Below are 23,891 nucleotides of genomic sequence, written 5' to 3'. Positions count from 1 at the left end.
GCCTAAGGACAGTAAGGCATTTTAAAGGGTAACAGCAATAAAATAATTTCTAACAATAGTATGGCTCACTTGCTTAACAGAAGATGGTGAAAGTCTTAATGATTCAGGAGCAGCAGAATCTCTTTTGTGTTTAAAGAGAATTGGGATGGTGTAATCAAGCATCACGGGACTGCAGAAACACTTTCCAGCCCTCACAAATAGCCATGAAAGATGAAAACCAGCAGCCATAAATAATAAAAAAATAAAGCCCAGCATGCCTAAACAGCACCAGCTAAGCAAGAGAGCTGTGTGAGGTGCACAGCTTTCTCTTGCTAACTTTTAGTAAGACTTTGAGCAATAAGCAAACTTTTGAGTCTAGAGGAGAGTTACCACAGAGAGAGACCTTGGTAACCCTGGTTCATGTTTTTTGATGCCAGGGGGCAAAAAATGAGAAAGTTTGATATGGGATTAAACTAGCAAAGCAGGAAAGGGAATAGAAAATATTGTGCCCAGTGTAAAGTGAGGTTTGGCTTTTTGAGCATTATATTTTTGTTGCAGTGAATATTATTTAAAAATTTTGATTGTGTTAAACGATACCCTGTCAGATTTATTGCCCTGTGTAGCTTTTAATGAGCACCAGTGATGTGCTCTGTTGGCCAGAATTAGTTGGTGCTATAGCTGGCTTTGAGTGCTGGAGCTGGAGCCATCCAAAAGTGCTGACTGCTGCTGGGGCAGTTCAGTATTTTTATCTGTGTCATTTTTAAGCCCAAAGCTGGCTTGAAATAAGTGTTATAAAAGACCCTTGCAGGCCTGGAGAATAGAATATGTGAGAGGCAGCCTGTGACAGAGGACCAAGAGGCTCCAAATATGGCTAAGAGGGCAAGTGAAACTAATGCTATTTAACAAAAATCACTTCATATTTATTTCTGGAGATAGGGAGGGCAAGAGGGGATCATTTAGCTTTATGTGTCACAAAGTGAAACCAGCCTCAGCTGAACAAGTAACTTGATTCTAATCAACATGGCCATATGCCAGGTAATTTTGTCAGGTCAGTTTGCATTGATATGGCATGAAATAATAAGGGTTACTCTAACTATTTTTCATATCTAGTCTTTCTAATGATTTCTAAGTACAATACAAGTGAAATACAGCTTATGAGCATTAAGAACCATCCAACTGGGAGACAGTTTCAGAAATGCATTTAAAGATCCTAAGGGAAGCAGCACTGAACATGAGCTTGCTGTGGGACATGGAAGTTCTACAGTGATGACAGGAGCAGAGCTGTGTTCGTTAGATTAATTTCTTTAGTAACATAGTGACATGAGAAACTTGCTCACAGCTGAGAAGCCTATAAAATCTGGAGAGTGCACAGAAAAAAAAACCTATACAAATTATGAAGATGCTAGAAAATGTCTTGCAATGGAAAACTGAAAGAGATGCAGCTGTCCTGCTTAAAAGAAATATTAATTCAGATTTAATTAGTATCAGGTACTAAATCAACTTTTAAATATTGCTGGAGAATGCATACAAAACTCCCTCTAACAGCAAGCTGAATTAAAATTAAGTTTAAATTGAAAATTAAGACAGAGAGATAACTTGACAAGAGAGTGGGTGAATTCTCCCATCTCTTGAAATCTTTAAATTAAGATGCATCACCTTCTTATGCTCCAGTCAAATACCAGTTACTGGATTTGGTACAGAAGCAGCCAAGTGGTGCAGCATCAGCCTTACTCAGAAGGCAACACTGAATAATTCAGTGATCCCCAAGGACTCCTGAGTATCAGTTTCTCTTCCTAAACTTTTGAAATGTATTGCTGCACACTGGTAAACTTGAGTCAGCTTTGCTGCTGATATAGCAGCAATTCTACTAATCTATTTCACTGCAGATGAAGTTAGATTTAGTCAATTCTTCAGTTTAATCAAGTAATCGTTTGTCCTCTTTGTTCAAACAGATCTGTGGAATCAGGATATTGATGCCAGAAAGTGTAAATTTAAAAGATTCCAAAATCAAGAGTGCTTATAAGGACCTTGCCATGTGATGACAACAAAGTACATTTCTCTTAATACTGGATGTTTATTTTTTTTAGAGAAGCTGTATTTTCCCTACAGTGACTTCTCCGCTTTCGTGTATCTTCCTGCCAGAGAACATTCTAAAATCTCTGCCATATATCTGTATCTTTTATTAGTTTCCTCTCCATAAATAATCTAGCATGGCTTTAAAAGGCAATAAATTGTAGAGTTATACAGACTGTAAAGGCAGTGCATCATTCATATCTAGTTGTGTCCTGACATCAAAAAGTTTTTTTTGTTGAATGGGTTCACCTGGCTACAATGAAATCCCAAAGATGAAAATGGTGGAAGAGCAGGATTATGCAAAACTTCATTCCATCCAATCTATGATTCTTTGAAGAGGTAAACCTTTTGAGAATAGGTTAGAAAGGGGCTGATCCTTGGTGTGTGCTGGAACAGAGTGGATAGCAGCTGGTTTTCCCTGGTAAATACCCAACCCTTGCTAGTGTTTACCTGTAAAAACCTCAATTACATGCTATATTTCTGAATTTCTTGTAGTGTAGCTAAAATGGTTCTGTTCATCTGGAAATAGCTTGCATCTCAACCAATAGTTACATATAATCAATAATTACATAGTAGATAACTGTTTAGATCTTCCTCTGTTTCTCAAGACCAAGAAAGGGAAATATTTGAAGCAGAAAATCTCAGTCCTCCACACAACAGTCTCATGCAGTCTGAACTCCTCTATTTTATTAGTCAGTGTATTATAGGCACAAAGTGTTTGTTCAAGATATCCCACTACAGAGTTTGGAATTTGCTCTGTGTTTACAAAGACCACACACTCAGTGGTTCTTACAGTACTAGGATTGCAGAATCCAGGGAGTATGGATACTGTTGTGAGAGCCAATGCCTTGACACTGAAGCCTTAACCAGAGATTGTCCAAAGCTGATCCTGCGAGTCCCTGCAGTCTGAGGTGAGCAGCCAAGCTTTTCAGCAGAAAGCTGTAACTGATCCAGACCTTGTGTGGCTCAGATCCAGAGGAGAGAGGGTAACATGCACTCATTATTTGGTTACATTCACTTTACTTTGTTTTGATCTGGAAGGATGATGCTAAATGCTTCAAAATTGTCTGGGAAAGAAAAGCTAACAGGGAAAAATATTCTATATTGTGTTGAGAGATAATGTTTCAACTACTCAAAAATATTTGAAATGTTTTGTAACATAAAATGCCAGTTCAATCAAATACAAGATAAAGAGCTATTTCAAAGTGAAAAGATTAAATGTTTCATTCTGAAACATTTAGATGGAAAACTTTCACAAATTTTGGTATTCTCAACACAGTTTCAAAAAGATTCATTAGAACATTTTCCAGTGGAAATCTATTCCATATCAAGATTTTATTCTGACTAAAATTTACAGCTGAGCTGTTATATTGCTGGAAGTAGATGTTAACAACACTTGATCAATATTTCAGCAGCAGCTCTTTCAGGACTCTGAGCTGCCTGAGGGGAAAAAAATACAAACCCAAAAAACCTCCAAATTTCCTGTGAAATGTTCATATGTCACAGTTGTCAAACTGGCAACAGCAACACCAGCATATATTTGGAAAGATGGACTTTTTTTGTTTAAAGAGAACTCTTCATTCCAAAAAAAGATTATAAAATCATTCCAGGCTACAGGGGGAGAAGTAAATTCCCCTATGACCTGCTTTGTGATGAGCCCAGATTGTCCACATGTGTAGCCCCACCTGATAATATTCATGTTCAATGGTTTACAGATCATAACCAAAAAAGAAAATGGAGACTAACTGTTTGAATAGCAGTGCTAAGGAGAATATTCATTAATTTAGATCACAACTCAACAATGTGGTTCAGAAAACTTAGTATAACAGTTGGAAACACATTGAAAATTGTTTAAATTTTTCCTTGTTTTGAATCTTGGCAAATACATCCATAGAAAAAAAGACTGCTGGATGATTACATAGACATTGAATGCATGCCACTGGTGAATGATAGCATATATAGTGGACACTGATTCCAAAAGAAATTTTAATGTGTTGAGCTATCAAATTATATTTTGGCAAAAAACTTGGTGGTTAGCATTGTATTTTGTGGTCAAATGATGTCAGCCTCTGTGGACTAGCTGGGTCTACAGAATGAAGAATTAAGGGCTTCCTATCAAAAACACTGTTCCTGTGGATAGTCAGGTAACTGGAATGTTAGCAAAATCACTGCAGTCATCTCAGCTTTTACAGCTACAGCTGGGGTAAGAGATGGCCACTGCTGCAAACAGAGCAGGAGTACTTTTCAAAATGCATTTAATCCCTCGAGTACACCTAGAAATGGAGGGGGAAATGGAAAAAGCACTTCTTACCTCAGCTATATATTCAAGAGTTAAATGAACAAGCAGCCTCATTTGGACTACCCTATGTTTCTGGGCAGCTTGCAAGTTTGCACTATCAGGAATAAATTCTTGAACTAACTAAGAAAGCACTGCATTGTGGAAATGACATCTCCATATGAAAGAAATTATTGCAGCTACCTGGGAAAATGCACAGAAAGGACCTTCCTGGCAAATCTTTTCATTTGGGAATCCAGGCTCCCACAGAAAGACAAACCACAATGAAATCTAATAGTAGTGTCCAATACAAATGGTTTTCATTCTATTCATTTCTTTCCATGCCAGAGACCCTCCCAAACCATTTCTGCTACTGTAGCAGGAGCATATACTACATGCAAATGCCCCAGATGTGTTTGAGAGTTGCTGAGGAGTAAAGCAGATGCTGCTCCACCACCATTTCCCCCAGGACCCCACATACCACAATCATTTTTAGAAAGAGTTTTCAGTCAGCGTCCTGTTGTGTCTTGACACTGAGGACCCAGGAGGAGCAGATCATTCCAGTGAGAATGTTTACTGTGTCTTGAGGATGTCCCAGCTGAAATGGTTTAACTATCTACTTCCAGCATCCCTTCATCAAAGTCAATCTGAAAAAGCTCACGTGGCTCCCTGTGGAACCCCTCATGATGGGGACATGGTTGAATGTGCCTAATTTGCCTAATGGCTGTCCCCAGGCCTGCCCCTGCTCCTGTGCTCCCTGTGCCCATGCTTCATTCTGCCACTGCCTCCGGGCTTATCACCCATCTCATCAATCTCCTCTTACATCTCTGTGTGTTTTCCATGTTGCCATGTGTTCTTGGGAGCTTTGGCTTGGGTAACCTTGTGTGCTGTTGATTTTTTTTATTATTACTAGAAAGAAATTCTGCAGGTACAAAGAGGTTAGCAAGTCTTGGTAGCATAAAGGAGTGAACAAAGAGAGAGATTTTTTGGGTGGAAAAAAGCTATTGATGCAACCTAATCAAAGTTGGCATCAAATTTCATAATTCAAAACTGCTATCAAATCAGGCTCAAAGGACTCAGGAAAATAATAAATCCCTACAGAGTACTGAAGTCGAAGTTAATCACATATTTCTTAGTAACAAGTTATTAGAAGAAAAGTTGCCTTAATCAGGCTGAGTTATCACCCCTGCCATGTCAAACTGCTCTTGTAAAGGCCTAGGGTAATATCCAGCAGATGTGGTAGACTGACCCATGTAAATAATCTTCTTTCTACCATAAGAGTAGCCTTAGCAGTACTGATAACAAAGCGGGACTCATTGAAATCTGCTCTAGAATTAGAAAGGAAATGTGTTTGAGGGTGGTTTTCCCTGTCTTAAGTAAGATGGAGAACTAATTTTTCTTTCATTTCCATTCACAATAAATGGAGTGTGACTCGGAATAGTTGGGAACACCTTCATGAGCTAAAAAGTTGGATACCTGTTAGGAACTTGAACGAAAAAGAAAGAAAGGCTTTGTAAGTGTCAGCTTCGTGTGTCTCTGGAGTACTTCTTGCTTTGTCTCATATAAAAGTCATAGGAGGGAATTGATAATTTCAAGCTCAAGCCCTCTCAGTGACAACAAGCAGAGTCAAAATATGAATCTGTGTACCCTCAGGAGAGAAGTCCCTTTCTCATAGAGTGGAGGTTGAAGAGTTCCAGATGTCCTCCAGGTTATAGGTGGAGGTACTGAATGTAAATCATGCCTTTCTTTTCAACCCCTGTGGGTTTGGCTGCAGATGCAAATGTCCTTGCTATTTTACACTTCAGATATTTAGCAATGCTTCTCACACTGAGAGGGGTTTTAAATCAGCAATTTAAAAACCTAAAAGAAGAAAGGCGAATACCCATGTTATTCTTAATTAATAAGCTAAAGCAATTGTGTATAACTAAATCAGAGCCTGGAGTGTGAATTTTGCAGAAGTTATGAAGTGATGATTAATCCCCAAATGAGGATTCCTTGCCTCTTCTTTAAAATCAGAGATATTTTTCCCTCTTACCAGAGGAAAAATCTTTTAAAAATTATGTTTGCCAAATCCTACTGGCAAATATTCTAGCTGGCAAAGACAAAAACTGTTGTGCTATTAATGCATCAAAATTAATTATGCCAGTATAACTGGTTATCTTTGGCACAAGTACAGAGCTTGAGGGACCAGACATGGCACTGCCCTCTTTGTTACCATGGTAGACAATTATGAAAGGAGTACAGATCTGGACTTGCATAACTCAAAGCAGTTCTGACCAGATTGTAAATTTCCAGGTTAAGAGTAAAAGAAATATTCCTTTCTCAAAAGCTGTTGTTTAGGACCCAGAAGGAATCTGACCCACTTACAGGGGAAAAAAATTACAGTTGAAAGAGATATGATCAATGTTGTACTACAAAGGAATTTTCACAAACCACCCTGAAAAATTCACTTGATGTGCACTTACCCTGGTACAAGGTGGTAAAATAACCTAAGTATGGCACAAGGTTGGTGTTTTTAGCTTCAGCTTCTCTGGCCATATCTTCTATATTTGGGGCTGAATACGCAAGCCAAATAGCAAGCTGCTTCTGTGAGACTGCAGGAAACTGGGTAGGATGGGGTGGTCTGGGTAAAATGGTATTTTTTACAGGTACAGCAAGGTAAACAAATAACATCTGGGATGTGGAAATACCTTTTCTGCTTGCCAAGGATGAAAAGCACCTCTTTTGATAATCCCATGGGTGTAAGGCTGCAGAAAACTTTGTCACCAAGTGTCAGGCAACAATGAGCCTGATACACAAAGAGTATCAGCAAAATAGCCAGGCTTTGTGTCTCCTGATTAAAAAGGAACTTCTTCAAACCTATCTGCAGAGCAGCCTGCAGTCAGTAGCAGCAGCACACGAGAACCAAGCAGTGTGCTCTTTGGGTGTGCCAGATGTAAGCAAGTGGTGATTTATGTGTGCAAATGCCTCTAGGAGTACGAGCACATGAGCTCAGGGAATTCAACACAAGAGCTTTTGAAAACTTGAATTCTGAGTTGCTTCCCACATTGTTTGTTCTTTTGCATTAGAACAGGATCTGCTTCTGAAAAGATACAGAGTGGAACTTCACCAGAAGCTGAGAGGATAAAAAGTTTTAGCTCAGTAACAAATCAAGGTGAATGCTAGTGAGTCATCTGCTAAGTTTTGAGGGCAGATAGCTGGACAAGAAATTCCAAAACATTCTTTTAACACCACAAAAATCTCTCTAATGTCTGACCATAACTATAGGGCTGTTCAAAAGCAGAAACTGGGAAGATGGGAGCAGTTCACTTTCTCAGAATTTAACTTCCAAACACAGCTGCTAAGACCAGTTTGTAAACTTTCAACCTGTCTCTAATAACAGCAGTTGCACATCTGTCACCTCTGTAGGGGAATTGGGTGCTGAAAGAAACAACTGCATGTGCATTGGTAGGGAGGCAAAAACACTCCAGTAATGCTGGTGTTGAAGGTCCTTTGAGGATTCTGACCAGGTGGCCTCCAGGTCCCTAGGACAGAGGAAATGGACTTGATTGCTGCAGTGACTCAGGATGCTTGGAGAGCTTCTCTGTATTTTAGCTTAGTGATAGATGCTGTTTCAAGCCACAGGGAAGCCATGTGGGTATATCTGATAGTGAGTAAAGCATTACACAGCTCCTAGAGGCTGTGATACCTTGCCATCATGCTTTGTTCAACCCATAAATGGTATGCCAGTTATGTGTCATCAATTCTAATTTCCCCTCTTCATTCTTTTGTGGTATTGTATAATACAGCTCTAAGAGGCCAGAATTATTCTCTCTAAGAGGCCAGAATTATTCTCTCTTCAGCATTTGTAGCTGAATACATCTGAATTACACCAATTATTCTGCTGATCTGCTTCCTGACTTGGCCGAATTATCTCAGAAAGTAGCTATGGTCAGCAACAAGAAAAAAGTGAAACTAGCAGCCATAGAGTATCTTCTGTTCAACTCTGAGGGTTGAAGCTTGTGGCTATGATGATCTTAGAGTCCAGAACAAATGCTCCTGCTGTGAGTCTTGTGTTCTCTTGCACTTTTTCTTTCCTAAGATTGTTGTGAGCCAATCCAGCTCAATAAGCTAAACTAAATAAAAATAAATCAATTAAAATAATAAAAAAAAAAGTTTAAAAGAGAAAATTCAGTGAGCTGAATTGTCTGTGAAATGAGTTTGGCAAATTCCATCACAAGGGCAAGGTGGGATGAGTCTGGGAGCAGGAGATAAGGAGGGAGCAAAGGGTCATAGGCTGAAGTGGAGCAGGGCTTCCCCCTTTTGGGAGCAGCAGGCTATTAGATCATCCTGATATCTTATCTTTCTGCTAATTAGTCACTGCTGAAACTGGGGGTGTCCTGGCAAAACCTTCGTTGCTATTGTTGCTACCCTTATGACACAGAGGAAACATGACTTGTTTCTCATCATTTCCTTCATGTAAGCAGTGAGTAGAAATTCCAGGGTGTCTGTACTCCAGGCACAAACAGTAACTACTCAACAGCTTTTGCTGCCTGAGGAGAATGCTGTGCTGGAAAATAAGAGTGCTGTTCACTCTGAAAGTGGCTACAAAGAGCAAGATGTAATCCTCATGTGAAAATATGAACTGAGAAACCCTGAGGAAAGGAACCATCTCTCTCAATATATGTGGTCCTCTTAAGGTCACTTAGTTAAGGTCAGGGCAGCAACATTTGATGATATGTTTGTGCCAAAAAGTCATGTGCAATCAAATTCAGCCATAAAAACTGTTAATGATGCAGTAGAAGCCATATTTCACTGCAGGTTTTCCCACTGTGACACCACAAGCAACATCTTCACAGTATGGCATATGAAATATAGGCCGAGATTCATAAGTGCCCCAGAGTGATGCAGAATTGCAGGTTTTGTGAAAGGTAGCCACACTGTGGAATGGCTCACAGTGCAAAGTGAAAGTCTGCATCCAAAACTTGTGGCAGTTCACATGCAGCCCATACCAATCTCTCACTTCTGGTCCATAATTTGTGATACACTTAGACACGGTTATATACATATTTCAAGTCCAGACTGGTCTCAGAAAACATACAAGAGCATGCCAAGAAGGAATTGAAGCAGAGTACATAGAATTTCAAATTAGAGTGAAGTAGCTGTGAATGAACTCACCAAGTGCTCTGTGTATTTGCACAATGTAATCATTGGTTACTTGATTTGTGTACAGGTGCTCAGATTGTGTATGTGAATGCCAGCAGTTGATTTACTGAAAACATTAAAAAATACTTTACAATTTCCATGTAAGTTCACCATAAAGAATGCTCCCAAGCTTGCCTATACATGTTAACTCTTTTCTGTAAGCCCTCTAAAGTCTGTACACAATAACATATTGGCAATATCTGTGGAGCATCAATTTCATTCACCTCTCCTCAAGAAGCTCGTTCATCTTTTGCAGTGAGCCTTAGATAAAAGACTCGTCATCTGTGTAAAATATTATTATTGTTGTTGTTGTTAGGCTAGTGTTTTCAGAGGGTTTTATTGGAACCTGATGTCCTGCCAAAAGTAACACCCTGGGAGTCTTTCAACAATTGTTCCTGGGTGTTCTGTAGATTACTGCTGTTTTCTCATACACTGTCCCTGGGAATTACATTCTCAGATTAGAAAAATGTCCATCCTCTTCTCTCAGAGAAGAACTGCTGTTCTGGCTCTATATTAAAGGATTAGGATAGTGTTTTTTCTGGTGACTTATTATTCAAGTTGTGTTTTGTTTTCTCATTAACCCCTTTGCAAAACAGGTTCAAAATGTAAAATAAGATTGATGTGTGAATGATCTTGTAGCATTATGCTTTGCATAACTGAGAATGGCCAGTTAAAGGAGGACTGGTAGAAAATTGGACCCAGACATTCAGTCAGCAACTTTCAGAGACAACCCTGCAGAGACAAAGAACCTTTAGAAGCTAACTTTATAATGAGGAGCTATAGTACAGCATGGCAGAAATGAAAGGGAGGCCCAAACCCCCTTAGTGACAATTGTGTTTTTCAGAGATCTCCTGAGTAAATGTTGCTTTGAGAGACCTTTGGAAAAGGGTATAGCAAAGGAGGCCTTCCTCAGTAGGAGATTCAGTCTCAGTAGGAGACTGTACTGGAGAAGCAAATACCTCAGAGCCAGAATAGGAATGGGAGGAGATTAAGTAGAGCAACCATTTCTTAGACAATTGAATGCCCAGATTCTGCAAACACAGCCTTGTTCTGAAAAAAAAAACATTCACATTCAGACACTGAACATGTTAAGTTTTTGGAGTTGGAAAACAAAACTTTGCAGGAACTGGAGTTTCTTATGATTCCTTTCTCACTGTATTAGAGTTTATCCTGTAGTTTCTTCTTTCAAGATGGCCAGGAGATATAAGAAGTGGGAACCACTGTGCAGAACAAATATCCTGGATTTCAAGTGGGGTTCACTCAGTAAGCATTGTGTACCAAATCAGGATTCTTGTAAGGGGATAGCCAAAAGCTGTGTCCAGATGAACTCCTGAATGTTGGAGGAGGGATAAAAGAGTTGGGGAAGAGGAAGAAAAATCCTGGACCATGTAGGACAGACTGGGCACTGGATGACTTGAAGGGCAGTTGTAGTGGTCCTTACTTGGCATGGGCTTAGACAAATGGCTCATATTAGCTCCCAGTTTTAGTTACACACTGAAACATTTGCAATAACTAGCATGAAATGATTGAGGAGTTTATCCCTATAGTTTATTCACTCCTGATCACACCTTCCCTTCTGGGTTTCTGCCTACCCCAGCAGAGCTCACCCCTGTTGGAGCAGCTCAGCTTTACTGTCAAAAGGTTGTGCAGTAGTCCTGGGGTTTTGTGGTGCCTTTCGGTGCACTCACTACAGTCCTTTGTCTTTTTTATTTCCTGAAAAAGAAACCCTAAACAAAACCCAAAAAATAGAAATTCCATTTTGCCTATTTTTTTCTTATTCATGACTTTTCATATTCTGTTTGGATACCCTAATACTGTGTTTGATTCTGATGCTAGCATGACCAGAGAAAGTGGGCAAAATAAATTTTTTTGCACTCATTAATAAGATTACAGTGACCAGTGACTTTTAATATATATTTATCCCTATCTGACAGGGGATTTTATCAATATTTAGTAAAATCATTGTAATTGTTTTTTCCAGTCTTTGACCCTGGCACCAAAAAGTTTTGTTTTCTTGGGCCTTTTGAAGACCTTTTACCTTGTAATCCATCCTCTGCCCTTCCTACATCATCTCAATGCCCGAGCTCCTCAAGTACAGAATGTGAATTTCCCTCTGCTCACAGGTATCAACATGTCAGCATTGACTGTGTATGTAACGTGTGTGCCTTGGGCAAAAGGCAGACAGAATGCTGCTTTGCAACAGATACAATATACCCACAATTTTGAGTCCCCAATATAACATCTGCAGCCCAACCAAGAGGAGTCAGAGAGTCCTATCTGTCCTTCACAATGCACCAAAAGGAGAAGAGGGCCTCTAAAGCCCACAGATCTTTCCATATAAAGATTGTGATCAGTAAATCACAGCCTTCTCTTAGCCTGTGAATTTGGCTGATCCTCTCACAAACTTCCCACAAGTATGGCTCTCATTTCTGCTGAATCAGCATCACAATTACGCCCACTGAGCAGATGATAACAGAGAGAAGCACTTTGTCAGTGTGCAGGGTACAAATGTATCATGTGTATGGAATTTTATCATCTGTATGGAATTGACTGATACAGCTGGAGGAGTTACTTGGCCAGATACTGTCCCTCAATTCTCAGAGAGGTCAAAAGCAGGTACTAGAGACAGTGTCTTCTGATTTAGGGATAGCCACTGGGAGCAGCACCTGCCAGCTATATCTTCATCTCTATATACCCACAATGTACCCCATAAACAGATTTATCACTCCATGGATGTGCATCTTTAATGTACAGGGCTTGTGGTAAAGCTCAGGGCTACTTGCTCTTGCACAACTCTTTTGAGGTTTGGTTGGCTGAACTTCACTTTTCATAAGTCATTTGATAATATGTAAAACAAAAAAATGGGAGGAATATAAAAATGATATTAGGTACACCAATAACAGACTGACTGGGCTCCTAGCTGAGAAACAAGTTCTCATCAGATAGGAAAACACAGGGAAGGGAACAAAGGAAGAAAAAATTGCTTTTGGATCAGAATAAAAAGGAATGTGTTATTATAATTTGCAGCCACAGAGTGATGCACTTTTTTATTTTTTAGCCATTCTTTGCTGTTGGTAATGACAGGGACACCTTTCTAATCATCTGGCCAAGCGTCTGAGTCAGCTGCTCCCACAGGAGAGAAAATGTCCCTGTTTGTGGGGTGTGTGAGTGAGGCAAGAGAAAACACTCTGGGATGGCCCTGCTTCACCCTGGCCCCAAACACCTGAGTTCACAGCATGCTGGCCCACAGCTGAGTCCCAAGCCTGTTCCTCTTCCCAGAGAGGAACCTGCAAGGGAACTGCCACTTTGCCATGGCCCAAAACTCTGAACACTGTAAGACTGACCCTGTTCAGTAACTCAGGGTGATGGCTGGAGACTCATGACTGAAGGCAGTGCAGAGGGGTTTGGAAATGAATCAGAGACTCCTCAACTCCACATCACTAACCAAAAGCCAATATAATTAAGTAGCCACCAGGACTTGCTGCCTTCTGTTCTTGAATTGCTTGTCTGAGCCTGGTCCTGAGTTAAAATCTCTACACAAGGATACAGATCTACAGTGTGTCTGTTATCTCCTTTTTTTATGGTCTCAGCAGAATAATTGGGCATTAGATCAGCTGAGGGATGAAACACACCTCTTGCTATATGTAGTGGCTCAGACTAGGAGGACGTGGGGTGCCCCATCTTCCATGGTTTCTGGGGACAGAGACCTCTGGGACTCTGTTCTCTGTATCTGTTCCCCCCATTTGCCTTTCTACCATTCGTAGTCTGTGATTTTATGGAACAAACCCCACTGGAGCTCTCTTCCGGGGCTGTGCTCCTCTTTTTTCTTTTTTTCCTTCTCCTTCATGATTTGCTTCCTATACTTATTCAGTGAGGTTTTGGTGTATTTGTTTTGGTGTGGGTTTTTTTTTCTTCTTCTTCTTCTTCTCTTTTTTTTTTTTTTTTTTTTTTTTTTTTTGTTAGCTTTTTTTATTTTGGTGGGCCCATGTTTCTATCACCTGATATCTGTGTAGCTGTACCTGGATGTGAGTAGTTTTCTCCCTCCAACTCCATTTGCACCCTGACTCCTCACAGGAGAAGGAGGTAAGAGGGGCTTTTATTGTACCAGCGGACTTTGCTCATCCCTCTCTGGGTCTGAACAGGCCAGCATTATTTCACAAGTGCTAAAACCATTCACAGTGGTTTTAAATGGTTGAGCTGCTGAGCCAGCTGAACAGCAAACACCAGTGGGGAAACCACATTTCGTGAGCGCTTCAGATTCCTTCAGACTGTACGTGGAGCCATTAAGAGCAAAGTAAAAGCCCTTTGACACAACTTCCTTCGGCAACTTTTTCACAACCACATGCCAAAAAATGGGGGCTGGCTAAGGAATTAGGCCAGAGTCAACGCCCAAGAATCTAGCATGTGAGGATGGAGTTCAAATCTGTTTTGGTTAAAACAAAACAGCAATACAGTATATTTTCTTGTAAGGTGTCAATCCTTGGCTGAATATCTCCCTGAGCAATGTGGATTGCCAGTCAAGGTATCACCATGGGCAAAAGATGAGAAAAATCCCAGGTGCCAATGTTATGTAGGAATAGTTTTTATTGTATTTGCATCTGTTAACTGATTCCCTCATTTTTCACAACTAAGTGAAGAAGAACCCAGATTGTATATCTGTTCTCTCCTGATAATCATAGAATAAATAGATCTTCAGCTAACATAACCAGCTAAGAAGTACTCAAGAATTCAAGCAGTTATCCCATTGCAGTAAGACAGATGAAGGCCTGCATAAAGGAGCTGTTATTTCTGTCTCTGTCCAGACATATTCCTGAAACAAGTTCTTTCACAATGATCTGGGTTAGTTTAAACACTCAGTAATGGAGGTTTCCTAGCCCAGACAGTCTTGACAGAGTGATTACTTTGAGCATTGCATTGAGGCAGCAATAATAATTGATGGTGGTCATGAGGAAGGATGAACCTCCCTGTTCCAGCTCCAGTCAGCAAAAACTGTGTGGCCACAGCCTGAAATCACACAGGAACATGCAGCAACATTTCATCTTGAATCAGCCAGAAGGAGGTGCAAAGTTCAAGTTGAAAAGTTGCATCAAGGACTTCTATGGTCATTCTGAGTCAGAATTTCTGTTTAACGTATTTCAGCTTGTTTCACTTTTGGCTTTGGGGTTTTGTCCTACACCAGCGTGGTTGAGTGACTCATTCCAGCAAGAAAGAGGCGCAAACACAGCTGTGTGCCTGAACTTTCAAAAGTGTGTCAAAATTTATTTCCAATGGATGTTGAAGTTAACGTTCAGAAGGGAAAGGAATTATGCATGGTCTCTTATTGACAGCTTCAATTAATGCTCTTCTTTACACAGTGTGAAGTAACAGAGTGATCTCTGGTGACTAAAAAAATTGTCAATGATTCCTTCAAGAACTGATGGAGATTAAGAATTTAACCTGTGAGAACAAAGATGAAACCAAAGAATGCTGCTCTGTGGCAATTCGTCCATCCAGAGGTGCTCAGTCTTAACTTCCTGCTCCTTTCACCTTCTACTGGTGTGCCCTTGGGTGCATCAGTGCTCATTTAACCATCTCTACCTTGACTTAATATCTGTAAAATAGGCAGGAAAACACCTCTTGTTCCATGTGGAGATTGTGAATTAAATTCATTGATATTCACAGCAGTCTTGGAAAAGCTGGGACAGAAGAACTTGGTTCTCACACAAGTCCTGGGAGAGTATTTCTGTGCTGTTATTTTCTGCAAAAACACTCCTTCAGTAAAACATAGGTTACAGAAGAATGGTTGGCCACCCTTTGGCTCGTGTTAGATTGGTAGGAGCAGTTATTTTTCTCACATAATCAAGGTCTGTGGTGAATTTAGATCTTCTTTTAAATCTAACAAAATATTATTCAGTTATGTGACTGCAAAAGAGAAAACTCCTGCAAATATGCATAAATATTAGGGAAAAAATAAAGAAAAAACCAAGAGAGCATGAACAAGCCACAAACCAAAACATGATCTCATTTTCCTCTTCTTATTTCTCTAAACCTGCCAACTGGATTCCCCCAGAATTTCCAGCACTCACTGAACCTTGACCCAAGCAGCTTAATGAGAAATTTCTTCCCCAAGGGTTATTTTGGATAGAAAGTTCTAAGATCCTGTGTATAATGGTTTTCACAGCTGTAATTACAGAGTCACATATCTGATTCATGTAATTTGACAAGGAATTATAGCTTGGCTAGTTCAAAGGAGTGTGTCAAGGTGTATGGTAACTGGTGATGTGGATCTTGCAGCCTCTGCACTTGGGCCCTTCCATCATTTTGGTGTCCAGTTCAAATGTTTCTGTTATATGTTTACATACCTGAGGCAGTCTAGATTACAGTAGTAGAGCTCATTTCTTGTATTGCCTTTCCTCAGAGATAATTTTATAAACACTTGACTCACAAGCCAGGCATAGGGAAATGGCAGTGAAAATGCCCGTTCACCCTGTACTTGGAGAAGCTCACACTTCTGTCTGGTGGTTATTGTATGCCTGAAGTGCTGCCCATTTTTGGATCTCAGAAGAGAAACTTAGCAAAATAATACAGATTTTACAGAAAGGGCTGAGAAATGGTGACTTGGACTGGAGGCTTCCATTTCTAGTGGTAAGTGAGGGAAAATGCTGTACTTGCGTGTCAACTGGGAGCAGATAGAGAGAAGCAGGTGCGTGGATCAGCTCTCAGGCACAGGCTGGAATGAAGGTGGAGAAGAGTAACTATTTGACAAAAGCTAGAAAAATTCAATTTAGCTGTGTTTTAAGAGATATTTCATGTTGCAGAGATTCCCAGTCACAAAGATGTCTCAGTGGTTTACTCTTGGCCAGACAGGAGAGCTGTGCTGCCACCACCATAACCAGGATTATGGTTACTCACTACAAGCAGAACTCCTTGTGCACTTGAATCTGCAAGATGCACATGTGAGTGGGTGGATCTGTATCTCAGCGTGTGAAATGGCTGCACAGCAAGAGAGGGTGCTCCTGAGGGCTGTGGCTGAGGAAGAGGTGGTACAACAAGAGAAGTCATGCTGGCCAACGAGCAGGCGAGGCCAAGCTGCTGGTGAAGCATGGGAGTGGCAGGAGGCTTTGTCCTGGGATGGTTTGGTGTGGCTGCTGGCTGACCTTGCCACCCAGACAGGGCACAGCCATGCTGACTGGCTGTCACTCTCAGTAGGTCATGGGTCCCTGAACATCCCCTCAACCTCCCGTGCTGCACAGGTGTCATCTTGTCACACAGGTCCTTCTCCAGTTCACCTCCTTCCCATCCCCACCGGGAGAGCCTGTGTCTCCTGGGCCATGCTCCCTCTCTGTTGTACAAGCTTTACAGAGAAATCCTGCTGTTTTTAATAAACTTTTATAGCAGTCAAGTTTTAGGGTTCTCATCCCTTACCTCAGGGTATGTGGCAGCACCCCCCGACCCAGATCATTCCCTCCACCCCTCCCAATTTTCTCTTTAGAAATGTCTGGGCTTCATCAGATTGCTTTTACAGGGCCCATTTTTTGTCCCTCACCACTTCTAACATTTTAGTTGTGACCTAGGCTCTGGCTGTTCTGTGGTCATCAGACATGTCCAGTGCAGTGTGGGACCAGGCTCTCTCCCTTAGAAAGACTGCTGCTTTTCTTTCACTGCCCCTCTAAGATGAAGTGTGAGGGTCCAGACCAAGCACTGCTATAAGAATGCTACAAGGGTATCTTTAACTCCACATGAGCTTTATTTTCCTGGATACCTTAAAACCCAAGATGAAAAATATTATCCCTGTGTTTGGGAAGGGCCAAAGCAAACATTCACCCCAAGTGGGAAAGCTGGCCATGCCCAGGTAGACCAGGCAGGAAAAACATAAAGGGAAGAGGGGAAGTGTCACATCTGACAATAGAACCAAGAACTAATTAGTACTGATTGCAAGAATTAGTCCCCTTCTCCTCAGCACGCTGTGACCACTTTTGTCTGTGTTCTAGTGCGAGTGTTGCTGGTTTCTGGGACCAGCACAGCTGATGCTACACACACTTTCAGGTCCTGGCAGCTGGGGAAGAAAAGCATAGGGTCACTCTTGCTCCAAAGTCTGATAACCTATTTCATACCTGCCTTTTGACTAATTGGGGCACAGTGAATCTCTGCCCAAGCCCTGTAAAGGCTTTACTCTCAAGGAGCAGCCTGAAATCTTGCAGTCTGTGTGGCATCTACTAGTGAGAGCAATCACTATTAGGGCCTTCCCTGCTTCTCCCACTGGCTATACCAAGGTCTGAACCTTTAGATTACCAATCTGAAGTGAGGGGTAACTACCTCTGAAAGGAGATATTCTATTGTCTGTACATGCTCTCATGGCCACACAGTCCCAGTCACGGACAGGTGTGTGTTCTTCCCAGGAACCACTGCAGGACAGCAAACAAGAACATTAACCCTGCCAAGAAGTGGCTAGTTTTCTTTGAATTTATATCTCTGAACCAGCTTTGCCAGAGTTCAAATGAATGGCATAGGTGATGGAGTGTAACATTGGGAGTGGGATCCTGTTTGAAAACCTCGAGTAACTGAGTCAGTTTAGTTAAAAACACATCAAGCTCCTTGGACTCTTGATGACTGGGTTGCACACGATGTACAAAGATGTCACAGAAGTGGATTTTTCTTAAGCACTTAGATTTCTCTTTGAAAGGCTCTTTCTCAATGCAGATTTTCACTATCCAGGCCCAAATTACAGAACCCAGATAATGCTACTGAAGCCCACTGGGGCAGGCCATTGCTTTGTTGACAATACGAGACTGCCAGTGTTCTGGGAATGGCTAAGGAGAGGCAAGGTCCTGGAGCACTAGAGAGTACAAACTGGCTGCTGCTGCAGAAACAGGTGAATACATGCCTAAACCAGGAACTTGTAAGCACATCACAGCCTTGAAGCACAAGGTAAAGCCACAAAATACCAAAAAACTGAAAGTCTAGCTCAGCTGTGAACACACTCTCTGTGTGTTCAGATTTAGACTGAAACTGGGATGTGAGAGATGGGATTTACTGTGGTAAGGGGGACTTTCCAGTTGTTTTGTGGGCGTTTTGGAAAAGTCCACACTGTTAGACCTGCAGCTAACTATTTATCTGCCTTTCTAAAGTCTGCCAGCTGTAGATCTAGTCAAAAACTGAGCACTGGAAGTAAACTATGCAATTACTTGAGGTATTTTTTTCCTTGCAAGTTACTTGTAAATCTGTCTTTATTTCCACAGATGTATTTTCCATTCAAGGTATTCATGAAGCAATTCCTGCCAAAAAAATTCAGTGTAGGGTCTGTTTTCCAGAACGATTATTTTAGCTGTTTACTCTTTTTACTTCTGAAGTATGAATGATTCCCTAAATGGTGAGGTATTACTTGTGCTTCTCATCCCAGAGGATTGTAATTTTTTTTATCCAAAGAGTAAGAAACTATAAAAAGAAAGACACAACAAACAATATATGACCTCTTTTGCAGTATGAACACGGATGACATTTCATCCGGCACACATCCCTTAAGCACCCATTTGTAGAACGTAACACCCTGGAAGAAAACATAAAAATGTAAATCTAATAACACTCTGGAGCCATTTAGTATCAGCCCCAATCTTTGCTCTGCAATATCCATTTGGGGCTCTAAAAGAGCTAGCTGTGGCAATATGTGTGAGTTTCAGCTGTCCTCAGGGTTGTTCCTGGTTACTGCTGCTGGGCTGGGAGTGGTGGAATGATGTTGTCTCAGTCGCCCCCATTCAAAGACTGGGACTTTGGCTTAAATCTCCAATGCAACAGGGTTGTGTTGAGATGTCAGACTGTGAGCTGCAGCAGCTGAGGTACACAGCTGAACAGATTTAATGGGTCTTTTGCTGCTGAAAAGAACTGTCCTGTATGGATCCCTCCTCCCTTCTCCCCCCCCCTGTAAATCTCTGTAGAAGGGTTGGAGTTAAGTCAGGGGGGCAATAGGATAAACAAGTACAAGCAAATCAGCCAGAGTGTTTCTATCAAAACCATACTTCTAATTTATAAACCTGTGTTTCCTGAAGTGAAAGGAAATCAGTGATGGGATCTTGTTGGATTGATTTGTTTCTATCCTAAATGTGTTTTTCAGATCCCAGCTATCCCAGGATGTACTCTGCTATACCTCACCAGGACACTGTCTGCCTGGTTTCTTGTCAATGACAGGTGTTTAATAGAGGAAGGTAAAAGTTTCACTTGGAAGCCACAAATAGAGACATCTGGGGAGAAAAATGCATCATTGAGATTAAATAATGTCAAAGTTTTATCTTTTAATAGAGAAATTGGTATTTTTAATTCAAATATTTTCATTCCAGTTTTATTTATTTTCTTAGCACTTGACTGGCTGGCATAAATGAGGTAAGGCTGCACAGCCTTGTGTCTTTTTTCTATTTCATCACCATTTCCTTTTTGCATATCTCTCTGCACCGTTTGAGGTTTTGTTGTTCTTCCTAGAAGTCAGAATGGGAAAACAGACTCCTTGGGGACACACAGAACAAGAGAATTTTTTTAAGGGAGAAGGTGGATTGATGGGAGATACTTCTTGCTGTTAAAAAGCAGTCATAGGTGCCACTTATGGAGAGGTGGTGTCTAATTTCTCTAATGCAAGCTACCACTTGTAGTCTGGTCAGCAATTGTGCCATGGCCTGTAGGGAACTGAAAAGTTCCAGTATTTATTTTTATCCTGCTATTGGCTTATGGAATTTGAAGGTACCTTTTTTAGCTTGCATAACTGTAAATATTGTTACTGGACCTCCAGACCTCTTTTCTATGTTTGCTCACCCCAATATTTGACCTTCTAACCTGCCCCAGGAGATGGCAAATTCCACAGGCTGATGACAAGCTGGATATGGGACTCCTGTTACAGACACTTTCAATTTTGCTGATTGAGCTCCTGTTCAAGCTTCAGAATAAGCAAAAAAATGTTGAGGACTGATCAGTTCTCCTTAGAGCCTTCTTAAATCTTGATTGCCTTTTCCTGCTGTCTCCTACATGAGGACAAAGGTCCATTGTTTTAATTTTAGTTACCTGCCTAGCCTGTCCATGTTGTGTAAGAAATGCTAGGAGGTACTGGCAACTGCTTCAGACACTGGACCCTCTGTGTATAAATAAAGATTCCTATTTCTGTATTGTATCATAGTCAACTTTCATGACTGTTCCTGCTACTCCATCCAGGAGCTCTTTGAGGAGGAGTGAGTCATGCATTACAGTGTGCAGTGCACATTCCCCGAGATCTTCATAAACCCACAGCTGGAAACTTCCAACAAGATACCTGCTCTGCATTTACTGCTCAGAGCAGGGACTCAAAAGAGGATTTTAAATGTACTTTCCACTGAAAACCACTTTTTTTTTTTTCTCTGCCACTGACCACTCTTCCTCTTACCTCACACTTGTCAAGTCACATCATTTACCAAACTCTCTGCTTGTCTCAGCTATTGTCCTGAATCCTGATTCAGGACTCTGCCAACTACACCAATTTGTCATGAACAAATGATCTGGGATTTAGATCACTTCAAGAATCATCATCAAAGATATTTGTGAAAGTGATTTTAATACGATGTTGTAAAAATGGGACTTAAAATGTTTGATGGCAAACTTCAGTCTGTTACTATACAGCACGATCATTTGAACAATGATTTGAAACTACCAAGGCACAAGTAAAAGTTACTAAGAAAAAACAACAGTTACTGAGTAAAAAAAAAATCAGAGATATCAGAACACAAGTCAAAGTTACCATACTACAGAGTTATGTGCAGTATCAATCACTTACCAGAGATCTGCTGCTGGTAAAAGGTGTCTGCTTTGAGAAGCAGCCTTGAGGGTTGTCACAGTGCAAGGGGAAATCACTGCCCTCCAGTCAGGCTGCTTAGCCAGGAGAGCTCAAGGAAGGTTCACTCAAGCCTTTATAGAATAAAGTGGTTGGCTTGCAGTCAAATTATATGTGATTGTAAAGGTATGCATGAGACTCCTTGTACCCACAACTTACTTTGTTCCTTGATAAATGAGTCTTGGAAAAGCCGGTCACCATTCATGTGTCAATCGCATGATTGGTGTTCCAAGCTCATGCCTCGATGCTCACTGGGTCAACTCTGCTTCTTTGTGGGTTTTCAGAAAGCAGATTGAAACCAGAGGAGCTCTTGGTCCATTTGCAGCTTATGCTTTTACATCCTTTGGAGTCTGAACCAAACTAGATTTGTTCGGTTAAGGGGTTTTATTTATTACACCAGTGGGTAACCCTCCCTCTCCTGAAACTGTGTATTTCCTGATCATAAGCATGCCAGAGTCTGTGTGCATTCACCTGTGTTTTGTGCTGCCTGCTGGCTTCCCCATGAGGTGTCACGAGGAAATCTTAGCAGCACAGTTATTCTTGGGGCAGTTGGGTAGTGGTGCACACTCTACACCTCCCTGCTCTGGAAACAGATAGGATGTTCTTCTCAGTCTTGCAACTCAAGGAACTTTTGGCCTTCTGGACTTACTTATTTGAGTATTGTAAAGGCCAAAGATGCTGGTGATCACTTTTGGCTCTTCACTTAACCTCAAGGTGGGTTGAAAGAGAAAACCCTAAACCAAAAAATTTTCAGTAGTTTATAATATTTTTAATCAGTGAAGCTGATTTTTTTCATCTATTATACCTGGACTTTAAATTCATGATAGACCTGAAACTTCCCATTGAGTGGAGTGATTTAATACACGGGGATTTAATTTGACTTTTTATTTAGGATAATTTTCTTGTCCTCTCTTTATCATCAGTTCCTGGCTTAATGATGTCTATATTTTTCCCCTTATTGTCTAATTCTAGGAAAGACTAACATTTATATCTCCCTTAATAAAGACTCAATAAAGTACATTTTCACTAACTGTCATAGTTACCTGTGCATCTTCCTCACTAATTGTGTCTCTTATTGAGCATAGCTACTCCCAGGTCTTCAAAAGCTGCTCTGCACCTAGTATCTCACTGGAGATGCATCCTGTAGGTTTGGGGAATCTCAGTACTTCTTTCTAGTTAAGGAACATTGTCCTGATTATTTCCAGGGCACAAATCTTACAATTTTAATTTCTTTGACATGGGGCAAAGACACAATAATTGTGACCCCAGGGAGACTTCCCCACGGCCAAGTTTAAGGATGGTTAAGACCATTTCAGACAGAAAAATCAGCTGCAAAGTTTGGACCCTTATGCCACCTACTCAGGGCTGGAAGCTGTGCCCTAGGCAATGCTTCATATTCTTCCCTTCACAGTTGTCTGAAGTGCAGATCTGGACTTGAACTTCTGAGGTTTGATGGGTGTTTGTGATCTGGGCTTTCGATTCCATTTCATCTCTTTTTTCCAACCCTTGGGTAGTTGCCCTTTCTGAGAACACATGCTGCACACAAGAAACACCCTTCTTAAAAAACACAAACACTCAGAGTAGGAACACAGAGAACTGAAAGAGCTTCACCAAGAAGTTTTGTTTCTCTGTAAACCGTACATAGGAAACCTTGGCCTCTTCACTCCCTCAGTATTTGCTGTATTTATTTCTTTTTCTCCTCTCCAGATTGAGAGTACTTTCTGCCAAACACAGAAAGGCTTTGTGAGATGGGGGACAGATCAGACTTATGCAGCTTGCGGAGTATGTGCTGCCTCCTTCCGAGGGCTCCACTGCCCTTCCTTCCCTAAAAAGCATCTCTTTTTAGTAATATCCCTCTTCTAACCCTTATTGGCAGAACACAGCAGACATCCTGCCACTGGTTTTTCTTCAAAGGGGGACAGACAAAAAAAGCAGAACTGAGTTTTCAAAGGAAATTTGCTGCCAAAGCTGAGGAGAAAATGATAGAAGCAGTGGATGTTTCCCCCGGACTGGGCTCTTCCCTCCCGCTTCCTCCTCTCATGATGGGTATTTCCCGAGCAGACTCACGTGAGGATGGGTGCTGTCCCTTTCCGACGCCATCCCTCTGTCCCCAGCTCTGTCCCGGAGCAGCCGGAGCGCTCTGAGCTCCTGCGGGCCCTCACCAGGAACAGACCCGCTATTCATGTGCCGGCAGCCGCCCGCCTTGGCGGAGAGAGAGGGGGTGGCAGCCGATTCTTCATTGTACAGGCAGCCCTGGAACAAGTGCCCCTCTTAGACTTTCCATGACACTCGTCCTCTTTGCATGTCTGTGCTACCTCTGCGAGCCCAGCTGAGCCCCATGAGCTCACTTGGGCAGGGACGTGGTGATGCAGCCAGTGTACCAAGAGGTTCCTGGCATGGGCTGAGAAGCCGCAGCAGCCATCCCAATCTCTTCCCTCCCTCTCTCCCTCCCTCCCCAGCACACAGCACAATGTACAGATGAAAAACCAAGAGGAGAAGAAACGAAGCCCACAAAGTTGTGCCTGCTAGTCGCTGCTGCTGCTAAGATAGTGTTACATC

At 41.4% G+C, this 23,891-nt stretch overlaps 1 protein-coding gene across 2 annotated transcripts in view; it reads right to left on the bottom strand.

Moving 5' to 3' along the window:
• NINJ2 (ninjurin 2) overlaps positions 1-23,676 on the bottom strand; it is a 43,218-nt gene extending 19,542 nt beyond the window's left edge. Inside the window, exon 1 of one of the 2 annotated variants that reach the window (XM_012569346.5) lies at positions 23,400-23,676. In XM_012569346.5, the coding sequence (XP_012424800.5) occupies positions 23,400-23,516 (117 nt within the window). In that variant the 5' untranslated portion in view covers positions 23,517-23,676. The remainder of the gene's footprint in view (positions 1-23,399) is intronic. The other variant, XM_030263955.4, reaches the window with a different exon arrangement.
• Between the last annotated feature and the right edge of the window lie 215 nt (positions 23,677-23,891).

This window comes from Taeniopygia guttata, chromosome 1A (assembly GCF_048771995.1).
Source record: "Taeniopygia guttata chromosome 1A, bTaeGut7.mat, whole genome shotgun sequence".
NCBI classification, from domain to species: Eukaryota; Metazoa; Chordata; class Aves; order Passeriformes; family Estrildidae; genus Taeniopygia; species Taeniopygia guttata.
The sequence above is the reverse complement of the archived record's forward strand: the minus strand, read 5'-3'. Positions and strand labels throughout refer to the sequence as shown.